Genomic DNA, 23,403 nt, shown 5'->3' with positions numbered 1-23,403 from the left:
ATTACTACTTCTGGCCAATAAATGTGGACAAGTCAGGATGGCCGAGTGGTCTAAGGTGCCAGACTCAAGGTAGTCTACCTTATCCATGTGGAATGGGTGTTCTGGTCTCTAATGGAGACGGGGGTTCAAATCCCCCTCCTGACAAGGGTTTTTTACAAAATCACCTTCTATTTTACTAGAGATTTTTCAAGGACGTACGCAGAAGCTCGTGTCTATTACTACTTCTGGCCAATAAATGTGGACAAGACAGGATGGCCATGCGGTCTAAGGCGCCAGACTTAAGGTTGTCTTCGTTTTCCAAGCGGTATGGGTATTCTGGTCTCCAATGAAGACGGGGGTTCAAATCCCCCTCCTGACAAGAATTTATTACAAAATCACCTCGTAATTTACTAGAAATTTTGCAACGCCGTACGCAGAGGCTCGTGTATATTACTACTTCTGGCCAAAGAATGTGGTAAAGTCAGGATGGCCGAGCGGTTGAAGGCGCCAGACTCAAGATAGTCAACCTCATCCAAGTGGTATGGGTGTTCTGGTCTCTTATGGAGGTGGGGGTTCAAATCCCCCTCCTGACAACGGTTTTTACAAAATCACCTCGTAATTTACTAGAGATTTTCGAAGGCTGTGCGCAGAGGCTCGTGTCTATTTCTTTTCCTGGCCAAAACATGATGGCATATCAGAACGGCCCAGTGGTCTAAGGCACCAGACTTAAGGTAGTCTAGCTTCTCCAAGTGGTATGGGTGTTATGGTTTTTAATAGATGCGAGGGTTCAAATCCCCCTCTTGACAAGGGGTTTTTACAAAATCACCTCGTACTTTACAAGACACTTTGCAAGGGCGTACGCAGAGGCTCAGGTCTATTACTACTACTGGCCAATAAATGTGGACAAGTCAGGATGGCCGAGTGGTCTAAGGCGCCAGACTTAAGGTTGTCTTCGTTCTTCGAGTGGTATGGTTATTCTGGTCTCCAATGGAGGCTGGGGTTCAAATCCCTATCCTGACAAAGGTTTGTTACAAAATCATCTTGAAATTTACTAAAGATTTTGCAAGGCCGCACGCAGAGGCTCGTGTCTATTACTACTTCTGGCCAATAATTGTGGACAAGTCAGGATGGCCCAGTGGTCTAAGGCACCAGACTCAAGGTAGTCTACCTTATCCATGTGGTATGGGTGTTCTGGTCTCTAATGGAGACGGGGGTTCAAATCCCCCTCCTGACAAGGGTTTTTTACAAAATCACCTTCTATTTTACTAAAGATTTTTCAAGGACGTACGCAGAAGCTTGTGTCTATTACTACTTCTGGCCAATAAACGTGGACAAGGCAGGATGGCCATGCGGTCTAAGGCGCCAGACTTAAGATAGTCTACCTCATCCAAGTGGTATGGATGTTCTGGTCTCTTATGGAGGCGGGGGTTCAAATCCCCCTCCTGACAACGGTTTTTACAAAATCACCTCGTAATTTACTAGAGATTTTGCAAGGCTGTACGCAGAGGCTCGTGTCTATTACTACTTCTGGCCATTTAATGTGGACAAGTCAGGATGGCCGAGTGGTCTAAGGCGCCAGATTCAAGGTAGTCTTCCATATCCCCGTGGTATGGGTGTTCTGGTCTCTAATGGAGGCAGGGGTTCAAATCCCCCTCCTGACAAGGGATTTTTACAAAATCGCCTCGCAATTTACAAGTGACTTTGCAAGCGTGTACGCACAGGCTTGTGTCTATTACTACTTCTGGCTAAAAGATGTGGACAAGTCAGGATGGCCGAGCGGTCTAAGGCGCCAGACTCAAGGTAGTATTCTTTATCCAAGTGGTGTGGGTGTTCCGGTCTCTAATGGAGGCGGGGGTTAAAATCCCCCTCCTGACAGATTTTTTACAAAATCACCTTGTAATTTACTAAAGATTTTGCAAGGTCGTACGCAGAGGCTCGTGGCTATTATTACTTCTGGCCAATAATTGTGGACAAGTCAGGATGGCCGAGCGGTCTAAGTCGCCAGATTCAAAGTGGTCTAGCTTATCCACGTGGTATGGGTGTTCTGGTCTCTAATGGAGGCGGCGGTTCAAATCCTCCTCCTGACAACGGGTTTTTACAAAATCACCTCGTAATTTACTAGAGATCTTGCAAGGCCGTACGCAGAGGCTCGTGTCTATTACTACTTCTGGCCAATAGTGAGGACAGGTCAGGATGGCTGAGTGGTCTAAGGCGCCAGACTCAAGCTAGTCTACCTCATTCAAGTGGTATGAATGTTCTGGTCTCTTATGGAGGCGGGGGTTCAAATCCCCCTCCTGACAACGGTTTTTACAAAATTACCTCGTAATTTACTAGAGATTTTGCAAGGCTGTACGCAGAGGCTCGTGTCTATTACTACTTCTGGCCATTTAATGTGGACAAGACAGGATGGCCGAGTGGTCTAAGGCGCCAGATTCAAGGTAGTCTTCCATATCCACGTGGTATGGGTGTTCTGGTCTCTAATGGAGGTGGGGGTTCAAATCCCCCTCCTGACAAGAGGATTTTACAAAATCATCTTGTAATTTACTAAGGATTTTGCAAGGCCGTACGCAGAGGCTCGTGTCTATTTCTATTCCTGGCCAATATATGAGGACATATCAGGACGGCCCAGTGGTCTAAGGCGACACGCTCAAGGTAGTCTACCTTCTCCAAATGGCACGGGTTTTCTGGTCTCCAATGGAGGCGGGGGTTCAAATCCCCCTCCAGACAAGGGATTATTATGAAATCACCAGATGATTTACTAAACATTTTGCAAGGCCATACACAGAGGCTCGTGTCTATTACTACTTCTGGCCCAAAAATGTGGACATTATATAACGTCACAAGACAACTAGTTCCTTACAAAGGATATCTTTCTGAGAACTTCCCAATTAAATGAGGTGTCACAGAAGTCAGGATGGCCGAGCGGTCTAAGGCACCAGACTCAAGGTAGTCTACCTTCTCCAAGTGGTGTGGGTGTTCTGTTCTCCAATGGAGGCGGGGGCTCAAATCCCCCTCCTGACATGGGGTTTTTACAATATCACCTCGTAATTTACTAGAGATTTTGCAAAGACGTATGCAGCGGCTCGTCTCTCTTACTACTTCTGGCCAAAAAAATGTGGGCAATTTATAAAGTAACAATTAAAAGCTAGGTAAGACAACTAGTTCCTTACAAAACCAGGATATCTTTCTGGGAAGTTCCCAATTAGGTAAGGCTGCATAGAAGTCAGGATGGCCGAGTGGTCTGAGGCGCCAGACTCAAGGTAGTCTACCTTCTACAAGTGGTATGGGTGTTCTGGTCTCTGAGGCGGGCGTTCAAATCCCCCTCGTGTCTCGCGAGATTTACAAAATCACCTCGTAATTTACTAGATTTTGCAAGGGCGTACGCAGAGGCTCGTCACTATTACTACTTCTGGCCCAAAAATGTGGACATTATATAAAGTAACAATTAAAAGCGAGCCAAGCAAACTAGTTCCTCACAAAACCAGGATATCTTTCTGAGAATTTCCCAGTTAAATAAGGTCTCACAGAAGTCAGGATGGCCGAGCAGTCTAACGCGCTGGACTCAAGATAGTCTACCTTATAGTTATTCACAGCACCAGTTTAATATTCTGTATTTAAATATTCCTGCCGCCTGAATTGACAGTTGATAGTTTAATTCAGTTTCTATTATAGTACACCTTCAAAGGAGATTGCATAGGATGCCAGTTTGTCATTTTGTGCAATGTTGTTTGGAATATTATGAACTGTTTACATCATTGTCACTATCCGCCAATAATGCTGCTCTACTTTTATTTCCACACCCCTTACTGTAGTTCTAAGTATGTTAACTAGGGGATTTAATAAAAAGAAAGAGCACAGGGGAGGGTTGGAATGTCTTTTTTGAGGTTCAGGCTCTTCCCTGTTCTCCTTGCAAATCCAAAATCCATTGATGTCTTCTCTCCTTATTTTGAGTGTATACAGAACTTTCAACTTATCAACAGTACATCTTATTGAACTATTGGGGTTACCATGACTCAGGAGTTAATACAGTTTATTTGTTTTACAATTTTGATATAAGTCTGGACGTTACTATAGTTTTTTTACTTTCAATTTTTTAAACATAACAAAAATAATACACAAAATGAGCAAAAATCATCAGCTAGTGAGACAAAAAATATTTTTTTACCACAATTTGACTATATTTTCAACCCTTTAAAAAATACTACTTAAAATGATCAATTTTGTTTTTACATTTTATCTTTTAATTGTGAAATACCAATGATTGTAATCATCAAAATTATGAGCAAAGTTTTTACTCTATTTCTATGTATATTTGTCCCTTTTGCAGCACGATCTTAAACGGCTTCATCAAACAAAATAAATTGTGAAATACTGCATATTTTACTTGTATTACCTTATGAGCATACAATTAGTATATAAAATGAAAACATAGCAACCTGTTTTGCCTACTGGTATGGATGAATATTAGTTTTACTCAGCTGATCTTTGGAAGAACGCTACAATATTAAACACGACCAGCATGTTTTGGCGCTGTGAGTGGTCACCCAGCATCCACCCTGAAGAAAAAAAAATCTGCTGCATCTTCCTAGTTCGTGTGTAAACATTATATACTGTACCTCCAGCGCGCTATAAACTTTGACATTTTTATTGTTCAATATCTTGTGCATCCATTCAATTTGGTTGGTGTAAAGTATGAACCGTTTCATTTGAAATGAAAGTGGAATAAGAATGCTTGATGCGGTTGAGAAAAATGATTGGATCCTTTTTTTTCAGCCACCTTCTACCACGGAGGAGGAAGTCGCCTAACTGTTGAAGCTCATCTTCCAAAAAGTAAGTCAAACTTACCTTTATTTATCTTCATAGAGCATATTTTATGATTTTTTTTTATTTTTGAGTACAAAACAATACAGGTTACTTAAACAAGCCTTAAACATACAAAAGATAGCACTGAAGCAACTTATGAACAATCTGGTTCGTCAGTAAGGTGGCGTTTGTAAATCAAATAATTTAAAAAGTAATTTGCTGCCACTTGCTGATATGGATAAATGTTAGAAGAAATCAAATCCACTGGAAAATGTTTTTTTTATTTGAAAACCTACAATTGGGCATTTTCCTGTGGCACACTAGATAAGACCTGGTTGAAAAACAGTGCTCTTCGCATGAGCATAGATGCAATTTTTAACAAACATTTCGAATGTCCAGCACACACCGGCAGTGCCTCAGGAAAAAAGCCTCATGTTGCAAAAGTAATTGTTTCTACAACATTCAACTCATGAACCAATGCAGAACATACTGTGTCACACTTGCTTTTGGATTCTAACCAAGCGCCGTTCTTGGCAAAAATAATTGGCAATTGTGTTTTTAGATTTACGTCTGAACGACAGTACAACAAAGTACCTTCTTTTTGGGGTTTTCTTGGAGGTTGATGTAATCGTGAAATGCACAACGGGCGCTGCTGACCCTTCAAAAGCTGCAGCTGTGAGTCTATTCCCTGTTGCCTATTATGAGGAAACGGTGTGAACCTTCCCTGCAGTGCAGTTCAGTAAGCTTTTCAGCAGACACACTATATCAAAACAAATCAAAGTGAACGTCTCAGCCTTAGCACAAATTGGAAATAAAAGGTAGGCATTCTTCCGGCAATTAAGACAATTCATTTGTTATCCGACCCCAGCCTGAGAAATAGTCGTGCTGCAAAAATGTTTTAAAGTACATACCGTAAATTCACGTTTTATTTCTATTTCAGTTTAGTGACGGATCATCTACTCTAATTTCAGTTCACAACCTATCATTAGGAGCAAAACGTTACACTTATGCACACTGAAAGGCTTTTACAATCAACCGACATCTGGTTTTGTATCAGAATTTAAAGTTACAATAGTACACTTTATATTTGAATGACAATTCAAATAAATGGTTCATCGGAAAAGCAAAGGAAACACAATTTTGATGTTCTGCAATTCAGGGAATTCTAAATCTATGGGTATTGCTATGAACAAATGTTGATTCCAAAAATTCAGCAGTTCACAGTCAAGTAAAGGAGTTATCCCATTATTACTGCAACCTTGATGTGAAGCTCTATAATGAATCAGATATTAGTTGGATTCCCGATCTGTGTAACCGATAGCCGAGATTGTCCAAAGAAATGAGGAATTTTCATGAGAGGGGGAAAAAATTGTCCTAAGGACGTTTTGATCGGGTTTTACGTCCTTTGTGAATATCAATGTCACCAGGTGGATTCAAAAAAGAGAAAAGGAGTGATTTGGTTTTCCAAGAATCAATTGCTGATATTTGCTGGTTCTGTGTGCATGCGTGTTCTGCCTGCACCAAGCAATGTCAAAAGACGTGCCATCTGTTCATGTTTGAATGTTTTTTTTTTTTTTACAAAACTTTATTAAAAAGGCAATAACAAATTATTTTTCACTGATTAAAATAATTGATTTAATTTGGGGCAGCTCGGCAGCGCAGTGGTTAGCGCGTGTGCGGCACAGTTCTAAGGTCTTGGGAACCTCCTGTGTGGGTTCAAATCCAGCTACTGGTCTTCCTGTGCGGAGTTTGTATGTTCTCCCCGTGCTTGCGTGGGTTTCCTCCGGGCACTCTGGTTTCCTCCCACATTCCAAAGACATGCATTTCAGGTGAATTGGCCGGTCCAAATTGTCCCTAGGTGTAATTGAGCGAGCGAGTTGTCTGTCCCTGTGTGCCCTGCGATTGGCTGGCAACCAGTTCAGGGTGTCCCCTTCCCACTGCCCGATGATTGCTGGGATGGGCTCTAGCACCCCCGCGACCCTACTGAGGATAAGCAGTGCAGCTAATGAGATGAGCTAATGAGATTTAATTTGATTATTTAAATCTATGATCAAATATTTACTACAATGAGTTTCGTATCAAATTTTATATTTTATTTAAATGTTGAATTTTCATTTTTTTTAATTACTGCTGACTTTTAACAGGAACTACATCATGCAGAGAGAATAGTAAAAACAATAATCAAGTACATACCATAAATTCCAGACTACATAGCGCACTTGATGAAATGAAATGATCTGCATTTATATAGCGCTTTTCAAGTCAATGACTTCCCAAAGCGCTTTAGATTGTGCTTCACATTTCCCAATAGCGGCCGTGATCTGTGCAGCCATGTAAGGCGCCAACCTGCTTATTGGGGGTATTGGGGTTTCAGTGTCTTACCCAAGGACACTTCGGCATGTAACACGGACAAGCCAGGATTCGAACTGGGATCCCTTAATCCTAAAACGATCGCTCTAGTTGCATGCTCAAATTTATGAACAAAACTCAATTTAGTCTTTTAACAAGCTGCACCAGATATTAAGCCGCAGGCTTAAAAAGCCATAAAAACTAACGTCTCTATTTTCCGGACTATAAGGCGTACCTAAAAACACCAATTTGACCAGAAATTTTAAATTGCATCTTGCAACATGGTGTGCCCTATATACCGCTGCATACTGCGGATAAGATTGGTCATGCACACAGTAATTATAGGTATGCAATACTATACGAGGTACTACGATACATCACTGTTCAAAAATTGCTAAATATTTTATGCAATGGGAATTGAATCTGAGTAGTGGGATTCAGAGCGCCAACACATTACTTACCTCTAGACCACCGGTGATAAAGGTAATATACTATACATATAAATCTGATTATCACACAATATTTACTCACTGCCAGAAACAGACTTGCATAGTGCATTTTGATAGGTTAAACAGTCTCTCCACTTCTTCACTGAGTGTAAGAGAATGGAGAAAAGAAAAGTCTTTCAACAATATACCATACATCTTCATATTTAACCGAAAGACTTAACACACGAGTGTAGAAGTAGATTGTTTAATCTATAAGACTACACTAGGTAAATCTGTGTATCTGGCACAGATTTACATAGTCTGGCAATAGCGACACTTACATTTAAATTAACGAGGGCAACCACTGTGTATTATAGTGCCAGATTGCAATTCCGAAGAGTTTGTGTTGTTGTTATTGGTGGTTGCTGCTTTACTGCTTTACCTCAATGATTAAAGGAAACTACATTTATAAACCAGAGAACATATGAAGAAACATCCATCTCAATGTTATTTTTACATAACATATAAGCCATGGACAATATGTTTAAGGCAATCTCCCTTTAGGATGGGCAAACTTTTATGCCACTTATTTAGTACTCTGTTTTTTGGCCCCTGAGTTTCAACAAGTTTGACACCACTGGTTAAGAGGTATGGAGCTTTCAAAGATGTAAACTCACAATTTTAAACTCACAAACAACAATTCCCTAGATAAACTGCTCATATTTGCAAGCAAAGATGTTTCCACTGTATTTATAATCCAAGTTTATACTTCAAAAATAACACATTTGCTGGATTTTGACGGATTGGTTTGGTTGTGGATCTGGGTAAAGTAACTCTACTAATTCCTGTTATAATCCACCTGCATACAGTCAGTACAATTATACAGTATACAAGTTCACAAGGACAAATATTTGTTTTATTTTGCAGCTCAATTTATTATATCTCTAAAGAAATTAGATCGTTATCATGCTACTGTCCAATATTGGAAAATAATGCCCCAATCTAAATTCTTGCATAACAGAAGACAGAAAACAATAATACATTTAAGGTTTTCAAAATAAATCTAAATTGACAAAAAAAAACATCATATGTTTCCATTTCCAGCAGAGTCAAATTCAAGTGTAACAGTCGTTCCAGTAATCACTATTACAAAAATGTTTAGTGTATCCAACAAGAATAATATTAATATTATTATTAATATTATTATAATATAAGTTATCAAAGAATAAAACTACTCTTGGGATTCCTTTGAAACTAACAGGAGATACAATACAGCAGATAAAAAAGTTACATAAAAATAATACAGAATCCTTGTGAAATAAGATCTATTGGAATATTCTTCATAGCAGAAAAAATGCTGATTAATTTATAAAAAGAAAAACCGCCATTATTTGTATGTACCAATTTCACAAATAAGCTAAACTCACACTCTAGACAACGCTGATTTAAAAAAGATGGTATGAAAATAGTTTGCGCACCATGATTTTTACAAATGAAATGATTTACCAGCCAAGTTATAACAACAGTATATACAACGTTCACTTATTGAATGCAGCAATCGTTTTACCCTTTGATTTTGACATGTTTAGACCCATTAACATAATAATTTTGAAATGCATACATTTCCCTTGCATATAATTATATCCAAGTCCAGTGCTCAACAATTTGAATTTGTGTATAACAAACAATAGTGGTTCTTTTAGTTCTAATCAACAGTAGACATATACATATTTAGTAAAAACAACCTTATTAGCAATTTATGTACGGTTAGGGATTTAATGTAGATTTTTTTGCATAAGGCTAGGGGTAGGTATACCCTTCTACACCAAATGAGTTTTAAATTATCCTAATTGAATTTAAGTTCATACGGACGTATTTTTTCAAGTATTAGCGGCAATAAACTGCTAATTTATTTAGCACCACAGATTGCATATAACATTATGCAGCAGCTTCTTCCTATTTGTTGATCTGACTGGCTCACAAGATAAATATGTGACACGACCTACTAGGCAACAAAGTATTTTCTGTGCGTGTCCCTTTCTTTCCGATCTTTAGGGCAACCTTTCTCTGAAGGTTTGTGAAATTAAATATATTGTTGGAGTATTCCAGGGTGTCAAGAGTGGCACATACCATGCTGTATACTCCAAGCTTGGAAAACCCAGACTTAAAATCGGTAGTGGCTCGTCATGTCCTAAAACTCCAGCTCCTTTGAAAAGGATTTGAAGGTTTTTTGAGCTTGAAAAACATAAGGTGGGGTTTGAGGCGAGGGGTTTTCTCCGAAACAACAGAGGCTTTCCGTTCCTCTAAAGGGAACCGGTTTCGGTAGATTTCGGGATAAGACTTTTGGAACTGAAACAGAAAGGATCACAACAACAACAAATGAGAATTATCAAGGACTTTATTGCGTTCCAAGACGCATGAAACACCCATGTTATAAAACTGTGATGTGAACAACTCCAAAGTAAAAGCATGCATCTCTGCATGGTGAGATTTCTCACTGGCTGATATCCTGTGTCTATACTGACGTTGGCTTAACAACGCCTTCCGAAGCAGTTACTTGAAAGGGAATAAAATACAGTATTACCGGGTGGAAACATATGTTGGCCTGGAGAGGGATGGACGCCACCAGGCTGTACTTGACCAAGACACACCACAGGAAATGGTACCCATACAACCCTAGTGGTTAAGGGAACCAATCGACCGACTGAACACGATTATAATTTACATTTTTACAGGCCCAAGTATTTTTTGTAACAAATAAACACACAGTACAGTATTTTTCGGACTATAAATCGCTGTTTTTTTTCAGTTTGGCCGGGGGTGCGACTTATACCCCAGTGAGACTTATACGTGTAATTATTAACACATTATAATATAATTTGGTTTTGGAAGCGACTAGCAAGGAGCAGTGATGCTTCACATAAACATTCGATAATGAGGAGGCACCATCATTTCACCATCACTTGTATGCACTTATTTTATTTTTCATAGTTTATTCCTTGGTCAATTTTAAGCATTTTGAAGCACTTCTACCGGCCTTGAAAATAATACATTGAAATTCGAGCAGTTTTTAAGGATTTCAAGCAGCCGGGTTACTCGTTGTGATTGATTATGCAAAACAAACATTTGAGCTCTATCTAAGCCTGGGTATTTGAAGATACATCCACAGAATTTTTCACAGAAAAAAAGCAGTCTTTGGCTTCCTTTGAAGAAAGTAAGTAAAAACTAGAATTTTAACGTAGTTTCTTTGTCCGTTGTTTACGAAATCTTACAAATCATGAGGTTTTCCACATGTGTGCGCATTACTCTGTTGACGTGATTACTTTTGGCAGTGAACATTGGGGTATAATGTTACAAGTAGAAGGCAAAACAATGTGTAGATCAATAAAACCACAATTATCTCGAGAAATTGAGCATTCAGCAGAAAGGTGTAATTTAGTCTTTGAAATGAGAAGAAGTGTGACAAGCTCCTTGCAAACCTGGTAAGAATATTTGACAAATAATTGAATCAAGAATCCCCGAAATGTTAATAAAACGTGCACCTTAACAACCATAATTATTTAAATGGGTAAGTAATAAAGACTGATATACCGGTAATAAAGATAAAAACAAACCCATTTTAAACTAATTACTTCGGCTGACACTCGTGAACCAAATTGTTAACTTGCAATAATCTCCTTCTTTGACTCAATGGTTGTTGTCACTGTTTTCTACTTGTACTTCCTTTTATCACTAACATTCTTTGAACCCATTATTAGCGGCAAAAAAGGCAATAAAACGCAGTAAATCATATTAAAATGAAATGTGATTCCTCAAACACAATTGGAATGGCGCAGATTGACTGACATGGTTCCAACAGTTTAGGTAAATTAATTCAAGACTTTTGAAGACTTTTTAACGCCTATTGAAATTACATCTAAGACCATGTAGACAAAAAATGACCATTGAAATTACTTATGAAATAAAGGCAATGTTAAACAAATGTTTTTTTTAAATACAAATTTCTGTGCAGTTGAAAAGTTTTCATCTGAAAATCACAGTACTCTCCAAAGTTTTAGACATGGAAAACAGGAAATAAAAAGGATGTTTACTATTAATTCCAAACAACTCTTCTGCTACATTCATGAGGCATTTTTATCATGGTGCATGAAAAATGACTTTATTTACTAACTTTTTTTTTGTTCAAACATATATAAGTCTTATTAATGTGTCTCACATTTATAAGACTTCGAAAATGGGACTAAATACATTTTAATGCCACTTAAAGCCTTATTTTTTTACGACAATAAATTAAATGCTTTTTAGAACTTTTCAAGGATCTGTGGGAACCCTGGACTGAACAGGAAAAAGATGGGATGAGGACCAAAAGATTTAGGCTGAGATATGGGGGAAAAGTAAAGCAAGTCGGCAAAATAGCTGATTTACAAAGATTGAGCTCAAATGAGCTAAAATGACAGCCTGACTTGGTTGACTGCCTGTCTTATACCCCATAGTATTCCTTCTATTTTATACGCATATAAGCATACCCCTGATTTCAGTATTGCGTTTTATTGTTCTAAATTCAGCCTATATGCTAGCAAGATTGCAAATTTTGTTCTCATGAAGGCATACCTGTTTTAGTCTTTTCTTCTTGTCCTTTGCAGGAAGTTCTTTGTCAGAGAGCAAACCTTCCAGCAGTTCCTGCAGAGGAGTCTGAGTACCGATTGCCCTTGGTTCCTCTGACTCCATCCTGGTGATCTGTTTAGAAAATGCTGGAGATATACTGGAGTCTGTATCTGAACCTGCATATTTAATCTGGAGTGTGAAAACAAAAAAGAAAGGGAGAAGTCATGAAATGAGCACGCTGAAAGAGAGAAAATCCCAATCCGGTTTTGTTGGCACATGATTTCGTTTATTTTATGGATCGGATTTTCCGGACTCAAAGGCGCACTTAAAAATTAGCCAGAAATTTTAAAGTGTGCCTGATATCCAACAAATTACAGTGGAGAATGCATACAGTATTTCTATTGTGTGTTTCAATACAAACAGTTTTACAGTATACTTAGGGAACTGTGCAATGTTTGAGGAATCAAAAATCATCACTACCTCAGATTGCAACGGGATTTGACCCTGAGCTGTGGTGGTGAGGGCGCCAAAACGTTACCATCTTGACCAAGAGCGGTACAGATGACATACAAAAAAGCATTGGAGCTGATATCATATGACACTATACTCACGGTACCAGAAACACTGATTTGCAAAGTGCATTCTGGTAGGTTAAACAGTCAACACAGGCCAAGAGTGCCTTCCTGCGGTTAAGAGTGAAAATAGGATGTGAAATCATATCTGGTTATAATGTGTCAATGTTGCACAGATAAGTCTCACCGGAGTACAAGTAACCCCGGCCAAACTATGAAAACAAAAACAAAACTGTGACTCATAGTCTGGATTATACGGTAAGTAAAATAGGCAAAATTAATTGACACTCTATAAGATTATTATTTTTCTTAATTTATTATACAACTACATTATTATCTTAACCAGCTCTATGTATTTGTTTTTAGCAGGTATTTTGCTTCTGATGGAGAATCAAGACATGCCAGTGGATAACAATCACTCATTCAAAGCTTTTGAAAACAGGCTGGATGCTCCAGTGAGTCCTGTATAACTCAGGAGATTATGTGCAACACATAAGAGCAATCCTATTATGTGATGCTTCTTGTGAGGCACACGATCCGAGGCAACACAGACCTGAACTCTTCGAAAGTGGGAAAGGTGCTCCTCGACTTGGTGACGCAGCTTTTCGGGCACATGAAAGATGCTGTTATGGCGCTCCATCATGAAAGTCACAAGTTTGGAGGCGAGTAGCTCATCCAAATCCATCTCATCTGATGAGCCCAAAACGCACTGAGAGAACGTTTGCACCATCTGGAGGTAGAGCGAGCATAGGACACTTAATATGATGGTTCTGACAGGTTTGTCATATTTCGTCAGAAGGTGTTTGCTGAAAATTAAATGAGACCACAGGTCTCAAACCCATGGGCCTAGGTCCATTTGGGGCCCTCATGATTATAATTTGAGGCTCCCGCCTTGATAAGAACGTTAAAGCGACACTATATTTGACTACTAGATGTTGTAGTATTCTGTCGCGCAACCGATAACGAGAATTAAAAATCACAAGTAGGAATTAAAATTACAGTGACTCAGAGTGACCATGAGCACCATTTTTCTTCTATTTTTCTATCCAGCCTTTAGCGATATTTTTTTGGGTAGGGAGTGCTGTTACGCGTTATTGATAAAATGTATTAACTCAACTGTCGTTGCAACGTGGTGCATTACTCAGCAACTTTAAATGCTATTTCGCAGTAGCTCCTTCGCTCCTTGTTAGTTTGTTTGGAGAAAAAACATGTATTACGGCAGAGGCACAGGAGAGGAAACAACTGGCGGGTGGTAAGGACTGCAGGGGGGCATATGTGCGTTGCCCCCTCCCTGACTTGGAATCCATGTATGCGAGCAGAGTCAAGAGGAGAGCAAGGGCCATCGCCACAGATCCCAGCCCCCTTGGCCACCACTAATAGACTGAGAGACGTTATTTCCCCAGAGCTGTAAAGTAGAAGCTTTTTAGACTTGAAGAATAATGTTATTTAGGTTATTTCATAGAATTGGAAACGAGAATGTCTTGCACACTTAAAGAACATTGGCACAACATGCATTTATAATGTCCTCACACACCCACGCACACCCTTAGGGGGTTAAAGGCACTACATGAACATATGCAGAACTTAAGAAGGTAGAACATTTGTTTTGATTGTTGTTACATTTGCTCGGATGTTGTTTATTGATGGCGAATTTTTTGTCATTGATAAATGCGAATAAAGCAGAGCAGTGAATGGTGACTAAAACAGTGGTTAAGGCGGCCTCATTTCAATGCAATTTCAATGTTTCACAAAAACGCAATGGGTAAGACATAAGCTATTGTTTCACTTATATTGTTGTGTGGTACCCAATGTAGTCTGGGAGCCGTTACAATCCAGCCCAACGTCATCCAGATTTTGGCGTTGGTGGGTCTCAAGTAAATTGAGTTTGAGGCCCCTAATTTAATGCTTATGTGGAACACTAATGCAAACTGATATCTAAAGAAAGCACCCAACATAACTACGTATGTAAAAAGTGCTTTAGTAAGTAAATTAGTTTACGTTACTATTTCAGGACTATGATGTATGGGTATACTGTACATAATCCATCCATCTATCATCATCTATCATCTGCACCGCTCATCCTCAGTAGGGTTGGGGGGTGCTGGTTTCACAAAGATAATTGATTCATCCATTAATGGTTATTGTATGTAGAAGCATTTCGTTTTATTAGGCATTTACAATTGTTTTTACAGTATTTGTGGTCTATAAATGTGCACCTAATTATATCTTTCTAATTTATGGCAAATTTGGGTTTTTTCGTTTTTTAGGTGCAGATTATAGGTCAGAAAACTTTACTAATAGATGTTAAAGTAAATAGTAAAATAGACCAAAAAAGAACAAAAACATTTTATTAAAGTGGCAATTTTACATATTTGACCCTTAAGCTTAGCACTGGTGAGAAGGAAAAAACATTTAGCAGGGTGTATGTCACAAAACAATTGAATGTGAATAACTTTTGGAAACTGTAGCTCTGAATCTAGTAGTGTGTGGCTTAATCTACATAGCCTCCCTACAGTTAGGTGTTGTGATTCCAGTAGTCATTAGTTTTTTTAGGTTCAGCTTTAACTATTTTGCTTTAAATTTGGTGCGGTCTTCTTAGTAAATATTCATACATATGAAGGAATTTTTTGTTGGGAGTCCATACCAGTGTGCGGGTAGCAATGGTGTCATTTAGTAATGGCAGTTGGGAGTTGCCAGACACTCTTGCCATGAGTCTCAGCAAAAGCTGAAGATGTCTTCGGTTGGATGGTGGCAGCAAAAGGGTGCTGACTTGAAGCGCCTCGGTGGCCAAATCTTGCCTTTGTAGCAGACCTGCAGATGTCAAGTATTGAATCATGAAAGCAGATTCAAAATTCAAGGTACTTGAAGTATTCACTCAATGAGGTACACGATAAAAACAAAAAACAAGTACAACTTCCAATTAAACAAATAAAAGGGCTGCAACGATCAGTCGACGTTGTTGACCAAAACTCAACGAATATCATTGTCAACTATTGTCGTCAAAGACGTTTTTCCAAAAAGCACCTCTACATGAATACATTCTCTGCTGAGAGTCACTCATGCACAATAGCGTATCTGTCTCAAGCGGTGACAAACCACAGAGCCTAATTTTCGTTTTCATTTTCGTACGAATCCGCAGTATGTCCAATAGAAGATTTATTGTACCCAGTTTTCTTTTGTTTATTATTATTTTACACATAATAATATCAACTTCATGCTAAATTAAAGAAGCAAAAATTAACAATTATCCATTTATTCAACTAATCGTCTCAAGGCGGTGACTCCTCAACTAACAAAATAGTCATTGGTTTCAGGCCTACCACAAAGACAAAAAAATAACTTACTGAGTATATTGACAAAAACTTCATAAAGATGGAAAGTCAGCAAAGGTTCTTTGAGTCGTTGATAATAGTCGGCAACTGTTTTCAGGACATCTCGCTCGAATCCTGGATACACTGGGTGTTTGCTGTCATTCCCGTTCGGCCCTTATAAAGAAGGTACAAAATCTTTTACATCATTGCACACATGAAAAGTATGGGACCGCATACAGGTCCTGCAGTACAATTACTTCAAACAGTGGACCTTCAAATGTTTTTTTAAGTGATTTACCCTCAGTAAAACATATTTTTTCATTCAGGAACCCATAACCAGCACTGGTTACAATAAGCAATTGCACCCTTAAGGGTGTGGAATAAAAAAAAAACATTACTGGCCAATAGTGAAAATGATGTATTGTAAATGGACAATATAAAGACAAAACAGTGAGGAATAATAGTCAAAATCACAAACTGGCGTCCTATGCGATCTACTTTGCAGGTGTCCATTATAAAAAAACAGAGTAAACCTAACAGTGGCAAATCACAGATTGGATTAAACAGTTCTGGTATTGGCAGACTTAGGGCTAGTGGAATTGCATTAAATGGACAACAAAATAAATGATTTATTTTGTTATTATCGTATTATCATTATTTTTGATAATACTTATCTTAAAAGATTATTATTACTTTAAAATAATTTTATACGAATGCCCATGTTCACATTTGTTTATTATTATAACAATCTCCTGCTTCCCCTGGAGTGGCTTTATGTACTCCCATTAACAACTGGATAATTAAAATAAAAACAGCAGCATATTAAATAAAAAAAGTTAAATTAAGTTTTTTGCATGATGCTTCGAAATATTGAAGGATAATGAAACAGTTGTCAGACAAACAGTTTCAGTAAGACAAAATGGAGACTTGCAATGCAACGAGTACACTGATACAACTTAAACATTTAATTATTCATAGAACAATGTATATTGAAATTGTACACCTCATCAGATATTATACCTTATGAATAAGGGGTGCTCATTATCTTGAATTGCAATCTATTGGTATATCTCAATAGTAAATAACAAGCAAGTGTATGGCTGTGCGTTTGTTGAGGTACGTCGCCATCTAGTGGTCATTTGTAGCAAGTTGGCATGAAGCACAATGTTGCTCAAGACCGTAACAAAATGGAAACCTTCAGATTTGTCAAGTCATGTCATGTTTAGATCAGATTGTCTCACAAAATTAGTTTGCAATAGTCTGTGCAGCCCTTTGACACTCCTTGTGATTAAGGGCTATACAAAAAAAAAACATTATTTGACTTATATCATGTCCTAAATTCCTTATATATACACATTTGAAAGGGCATATATAGATTGTAAAATGTATAACGGAGTTTATCAACATGCCTTACAAATTCAACAATATGAAACATGTGAATATTTAAGTAAATTTAAAAATTTTGATAATTAGCTCTTTGACTACCAAGCATTTTCTGAAAAGATTTCGAACCTTTTAACTATGTTTCAAGGGCGACAACAATATTATGTTTTAAAACTACATAAACATGTTGGATACCGTTTAAAAGAATGGATTCTGTCAATATTTTTTACTTAGTAACATCTCAAATATCTGAACAGTCCTCCCTCTCTATTAAACATAAAAAGGAACAAAACATGTGTGTTGACTGTAAAATAAGGATTTATTTAGAATAAAATTTACTTTTATTGTCATTCTTTGTAACCATGCACAAAGAACGAAATGTCGATACACCTGACCCGTATACTTAAAATGTGGCAAGCCGATGCAGCCGCAGCCAAACAGGGCACCGCCATTTTAGACCCAACTGTTGGGAGTCATTAGGTGACCAAACCCCCCAATTTCAACCCTTAATGCCAAGCGCCAAGCAGGGAGGCAATGAGGCGCCCTACCATCTAGGCTACCGAGCTGGTCATATCTCACAGCAATCACAAATGTCCAGGAATGTCCATCCATTATCTGCACCACTTATCCTCAGTCGAGTGGCGGGGGTGCTAGAGGCCATCCCAGCTGTCCCCGGGCAGTGGACACCCCGAACTGGTTGTCAGCCAGTCGGAGGGATCACAGAGAAAGAGAACTCAATTGCTAAATCACACCTAGGGACAATTTGAACTGGCCAATCAACCTGACATGCATGTTTTGGGAATGAGGGAGGAAACCGGAGTGCCCGTAGGAAAACCACGCAGACACAGTGAGGACATGCAAACTCCACACGGAGAGGCTGCAGTAGCTGGACGTAAACCCCAAACCACTGAATATTGTAATAGTAGCGTGTGAAGCACTCCTGTGTGAAGGGGACATTGCAAGATCGTTTTTCAAATGCAAGACTGCCCTTTAAATAATAATTCATTTTAGTCCATTTTTGGTATAATCGAAGATAATGCAAAGATTCTTCTTTACATTTGAAGATAAATTGTTGTTTTGCATTTTTGGCTGAGGGTAGATCATTTTGACAAGTAGTTTGCAAGCTGAAAAAGTGGGAGTAAATAAGCCACAAAAGTGTTTCGACTCTGACAAAAAGAGAATTGGATATAATACTGTATTGTGTTTTTAACAGGTAACTTCCTAATCAAATATTGTACTCACAGTTGGCCAAGCATTTCATTGCCGATGTCACCCAATGGGGAATATCGTCTGAAAAAAAAAAAAAAACATGAATGATTATTAAGTCTGATTTTTAATCAGGAGAAAATATCTTCTTTGGACATGGCATTACCCTCATTCTTCTCCAACACAACGATCCCTGACTTATTGACGTGAAAAATGTTGTGAACTATGTATTTGCCCTTCACATGTACTGGATTTAAAACACCATCCAACGTTGTTAAACCCAGCACTCGCTGTAAACTAAAAGCCATATCGCCTGTTAATAAACACACAATTAAAGGTGACGATACATTACATGGAGTCATACGTACTGTGCAACTGTCATTGTTTTCCAGATGCTGTCCACTTGCATGGGAGAGATCTCTTTTCTGCGAATGAGTTTGCATTCATGCACATCACCAATCGCCACGCTGTGCCTTTTGGTCCAAAAATCTGAGGTCTGATAAAAAAGGGACAAATATGTATGAAAACACAAACATAAGATCTTAAATCGGCGGTGGGCAAATTATTTTGAGTCACGGGTCAAATAAGGTAGAAGATTTTGGAGAGGGGCCGGCCCAGGAGGGACTATAAGGTTTTCTTTTCTATATATTATCATTGTATTTTTACACTTTTCGTTTGGTGGGCCAGATTAAAAAGCCTGGTGGGCTGCATGTGCCCACTTATGTGCTAAATGATGTCTGTCTCACCATTCCAGTAGACTTTAAAGGTGCAGTGTTCTCCCCTTGTAATTCTTCATAGTCATCCCAGCGGATGAGTCGTGGCAGATCAGTGTTGTTTTTAGACACAGATCTTGTTGGGAACGACTTGAGGGGAGACAAAGTAGGGAATCTAAAAGGAAAAGAGACAAGACCGAATTCAACAAATTGCTATCAGACAGTATCTCTCCTGTTACCAGTGTCATCCTCACTAACAGAAATAAATATAGTGGACAATTCGTCAACGTTGTTGACAATAATCAATAATAGAAATAGTCATTAGTTCATTTAAATGTCAACTACTGTTGCTACACACATTTTTCACACTAAAAGAGGTGTCAGTACATAAATATAATCTTTGCTGAGAGTCTCGCATGCGCAATAGCGTCTCTTTCTCGAGCAGTAACATGGGCATACAGAAATAGAAGTGTCAACATCAACTACGCATACCAATTTTTTTGCCTGGATACAGATGATTGAAAGACTACAGTACTTGCAAAGTTTGTAGGGCAGACCTTTTGTATTATGGAGGTAGATAGGTGAAGCACAATCATTTAAACAGCAACTCAGACATTTGAACAAAAAAAAAAAAAAAAAAAAGAGTCTGACTCGCCTCTGTAAGTTTCAAGTAACATTCAAAACAATATGGTTTTGATGACATGTATTGTATATTCAGCGTTTATTTGACCGTAAGAGAACTCGAGTCATCCCAAACTGTGACTAACAAACGCATTTGAAATTGAATGCATGCAATCTGAAGAACACACATCAGCTGTTAAAACCATTTTCAAACTGTTGTGAAATGGTAAGTACTTTGGTTAGACTTTGCGGTTCAACACTGAATGTACTTCACAAAACGGACATCGTATTTTTTTTATTTACTGTTTTACTGATGCCAATATGCCTCTTTTTGGTTCACATGGATAAAAAATGTTTACATGATTTTAATTATTATGCATCTACCTGTCCCTAAAAAGACACAAGTTTAATTATGGATTTATGTCCCTCCTGACTGAGCACAGTGCCTAATTGGTTTTAGATAATACGTTTTTATTTTATTTTTTGTACGAATCCAGAGACTGTTCCATATAAGATTTGTTTTCATTGTACATTTTTCTTGTGTCTGTTATCATTTGCCACAAAATTAAATCAGCTTATTGCTAAATTTGAGAATAAATGAGTAAATATCCAATCATTTAACTAATTGTTTCAATAGTTGGTGAATAGTCAACTATTATAATAGTTGTTAGTTAAAGCCCTTGAATAAACATGAAACCCAAAAAGAAAGGACAACAGAAACAACATCCACCTGTACAAATGACCGTCATCGTCAAAGTCCTCCATTCCATAGCGGCCCTTTATGTCCTCGATAACGTGGGCCTTGAGAAATTTCCTAAGCAGCTGTAAAGTCTGGTAGCGAGTCACCTCCGGCCCAAAGTTACAGTTGTGGCGGAGAAGCTGATTTAGGTAATCCACCGCCTCGGATCCTGTGAAAGTGCAGTCATAGTAGCGGAAGTGCATCCAGTGTCTTCTCAGTGGCATGCCCCCACGGAAGAGGTGAATAGTTTCATTCCACTGCAAAAAAAATTAACACATGGAAATGCTTAATTCTAACTTTACTTAAATGTGTTTGAATAGCATGTCTAGGCAACAATCTCTGTGCACAAAGTATTCTACAAGTCATTCATAAAATATTAATGGGTATACCAGGTGAAACAAGTGTATTGGTCTCTGGTCTCCTGATGTCGAGAATCAAAAGTTTGCAGCTCGTGCAAAACCCTGCAACAATACTTATGACTAGGACAAAAAAAGGTTGTTCATAGTACCGCAATTTTAGTTGACCTGCACTAGGCCCCCTGTCATTTTAAGATGTGATTTTTAAGGTTGAGATGAGAACATACAAAATACATTTGAATGGACTTCCCCCCTCTTGTCTTTCTGATTTACATGTGCCCGATGTTCCAGCTTAGAGCCTTTGAACAGAAAATGCTGGTCTACAAGTGGTTCCAAGAGCCAAGGAGAAATCTGCAGGCTCAAGAGCGTTCTCCATCCAGGCCCCAGGGCTGTGGAATGATCTTTCCTCTAAGATACGGTAGGCAACCTTAGTGGAAGTTGTTAAACCTAAACTTAAGGCGCACTTGTATTCTTGAGTTGACCTCATACTGTATTTCTCCTTGAGGGATAAGAACGAGCCTGGATGTTTCAAGGCGCATGTCTTACAAGCAATCATAAAAGCGCTTGGACCTACTGTATATCATCATCTCGAACCTGATGCATCAGTCAAGATTTTAAGGTAGGAAGCTTGTCTTGTCTTCGCTGTCAGATGGACTTTTTCATGATTTCAGTCAACTTAACGTTGACTGTGCATTGTATTGTTGATCCCCATGCAACCTCCATTGCAGTCTGGTCGTCCTGGAAGGCAGATTACCCCATGTGCGACCCCTTTTAAGGTTTCTTAATTTTTCTCATACTGAGATTTTTTTGTGGTTGTTCATTTTAATTTTTCCTGCCTCAAGTAAGTTTCTGATCAGGGGATGTTGTAATCGTGGTACTTGGAGCCCTCTGAGACTTTTTTTGACAGGACCCAAAAAAAGAAGGAAAGAAAATCAAACATAGTTAATAATGAGTTTCTAGTCAGTAAAAAAAATAAAAAAGGAATAACATTACTTGTGAAAAAAGATTAGCTGTGCTTACAACCATGATTGTTATTCAGTGCATAGTTATTTGGCAAACTGAGACGTGCTGGCCCATGTCTGCATTCCAAAGGCGGATTTTACACAAATTTGGAACTCGTTTTGATAAATGCCACGATGATGCACTTGACTTTGAAACCTAGCATTTGATTATTTCTTTAAGCAAATACTTCTGCATCAAGAACGAAAAGGATTGAGAAACGTCCCTATTAATGCAACTTGCTACCAGTGTGATGCAACGCGTTTGTTTAAATAAAAGTGCCAGTGTATTATTTAGCACCCGCAAGTGGTAAAAAAATACTTATTTCAAACAAAAAATGGATTATAAATGAAAAAAAATACATGAACCATTATATACGTACATATACTTCAATTCCTGTAGTTTAAGATCGCTGCTGCGGGTGCCCAAAACACCAAAATTCTCACGAACGAGCAGGAAAAAAAGGAAAATTGCTAACATACAACGTTGTATTTGTCCTTGTGCTTTTTAGCAATCGTTGTGGATTGCACTACGAAGCACATCCCCATCTTATAATTGAATAATAGACCCTGGACCTTGAATAATGGGAAAACGGTAACTTTGTGGAAGTCCATTTTACTTCGACAAAATTTTAGAAAACAGAGCATTCCAACTTCTTCTAATATCGAGTAGCAAAACAATAACACAGAGGACCTTCGTTGCTACTACGCATAAAACAATGTTTATGAATTAATGTGAAGTACATGTAATAACGTAGTTATATTTCCACACCGTAAAAAAGTGCGTCCAACTCAAGTTATTCAAACACGCCATTTCTTTTCTTGATTCACTCTTTACATTACTCACCAGCTTTGTTGCTCTGTACGGTCCTGGTCCAATAACTCTCCCCTCCATCCCAAGTGACACATATAAACTTTAGTGTTTCAAAAACATTGAATGTTAAATACTTTGAAATGGCTAAAAAGAGGAACAGACTCTGGACTAGCAACGCAAACGTTATTACATACTTTGAATCTCGGACGTTGACAACAAGAAGAACGTGATTGGACAGGGAGCAGAGCATGTGACCAACTTACGCGTTACGGGTGTTGCCGTGACGACAAGAGAGCGCAGATATTTGGAATACAGTGGGACCTCGCTACTTCGCGGTTCCACGTTCGCGGGTTCAGAGCTTAGCGGGTCTGAAAATAAATAAATAAATAAATAAATAAATAAATAAAATAATAAAAAAATATATGTATGTATACATATTTTTTTAAAGCATTTTTGAAGGGGCGTTGCTACTTCGTGGTTCCACGTTCGCGGGTTCAGAGCTTCGCAGGTCTAAAAAAATAATAAT

At 38.4% G+C, this 23,403-nt stretch overlaps 1 protein-coding gene and 6 non-coding genes across 7 annotated transcripts; 6 read left to right on the top strand and 1 right to left on the bottom strand.

Moving 5' to 3' along the window:
- The first annotated feature begins 31 nt into the window (after positions 1 to 31).
- On the top strand, positions 32 to 144 carry trnal-caa (transfer RNA leucine (anticodon CAA)). The gene is made up of 2 exons: positions 32 to 69; positions 100 to 144. It is a non-coding gene; the product is annotated as a tRNA-Leu (tRNA).
- Positions 145 to 459: 315 nt separating this feature from the next.
- Positions 460 to 572, top strand: trnal-caa (transfer RNA leucine (anticodon CAA)). The gene is made up of 2 exons: positions 460 to 497; positions 528 to 572. It is a non-coding gene; the product is annotated as a tRNA-Leu (tRNA).
- Positions 573 to 886: 314 nt separating this feature from the next.
- On the top strand, positions 887 to 999 carry trnal-uaa (transfer RNA leucine (anticodon UAA)). The gene is made up of 2 exons: positions 887 to 924; positions 955 to 999. It is a non-coding gene; the product is annotated as a tRNA-Leu (tRNA).
- Positions 1,000 to 1,100: 101 nt separating this feature from the next.
- trnal-caa (transfer RNA leucine (anticodon CAA)) lies at positions 1,101 to 1,213 on the top strand. Its single transcript has 2 exons — positions 1,101 to 1,138; positions 1,169 to 1,213. It is a non-coding gene; the product is annotated as a tRNA-Leu (tRNA).
- A 314-nt stretch (positions 1,214 to 1,527) lies between these two features.
- trnal-caa (transfer RNA leucine (anticodon CAA)) lies at positions 1,528 to 1,640 on the top strand. The gene is made up of 2 exons: positions 1,528 to 1,565; positions 1,596 to 1,640. It is a non-coding gene; the product is annotated as a tRNA-Leu (tRNA).
- A 526-nt stretch (positions 1,641 to 2,166) lies between these two features.
- Positions 2,167 to 2,279, top strand: trnal-caa (transfer RNA leucine (anticodon CAA)). Its single transcript has 2 exons — positions 2,167 to 2,204; positions 2,235 to 2,279. It is a non-coding gene; the product is annotated as a tRNA-Leu (tRNA).
- Positions 2,280 to 8,809: 6,530 nt separating this feature from the next.
- LOC148371849 (DEP domain-containing protein 1B-like) lies at positions 8,810 to 23,063 on the bottom strand. Its single transcript, XM_088327953.1, has 11 exons — positions 22,911 to 23,063; positions 20,701 to 20,966; positions 19,383 to 19,524; positions 19,005 to 19,132; positions 18,803 to 18,933; positions 18,673 to 18,720; positions 16,081 to 16,221; positions 15,381 to 15,547; positions 13,290 to 13,466; positions 12,171 to 12,353; positions 8,810 to 9,908 (listed from the first exon to the last, which is right to left on the bottom strand). Exons 1-11 carry the CDS (start codon positions 22,956 to 22,958, stop codon positions 9,744 to 9,746), a joined length of 1,596 nt encoding a protein of 531 aa, XP_088184079.1. The 5' UTR covers positions 22,959 to 23,063; the 3' UTR covers positions 8,810 to 9,743.
- Positions 23,064 to 23,403: the final 340 nt, after the last annotated feature.

The sequence above is a fragment of the Urocampus carinirostris genome, chromosome 2 (assembly GCF_059441175.1).
Source record: "Urocampus carinirostris isolate Australia breed hairy pipefish chromosome 2, RoL_Ucar_1.0, whole genome shotgun sequence".
NCBI lineage: Eukaryota > Metazoa > Chordata > Actinopteri > Syngnathiformes > Syngnathidae > Urocampus > Urocampus carinirostris.
The sequence above is the reverse complement of the archived record's forward strand: the minus strand, read 5'-3'. Positions and strand labels throughout refer to the sequence as shown.

Bases quoted from the DNA above. Each gene is read 5' to 3' on its own strand.
- LOC148371849 (XM_088327953.1), bottom strand. From the start codon at position 22,958: ATGGAGGGGAGAGTTATTGGACCAGGACCGTACAGAGCAACAAAGCTG. The intron at 18,934-19,004 runs GTACGTATGACT...TATGGCTTTTAG, and splicing joins AAAACAATGACAGTTGCACA to TTTACAGCGAGTGCTGGGTT. The intron at 16,222-18,672 runs GTGAGTACAATA...CTTCTTTATAAG, and splicing joins AATGAAATGCTTGGCCAACT to GGCCGAACGGGAATGACAGC.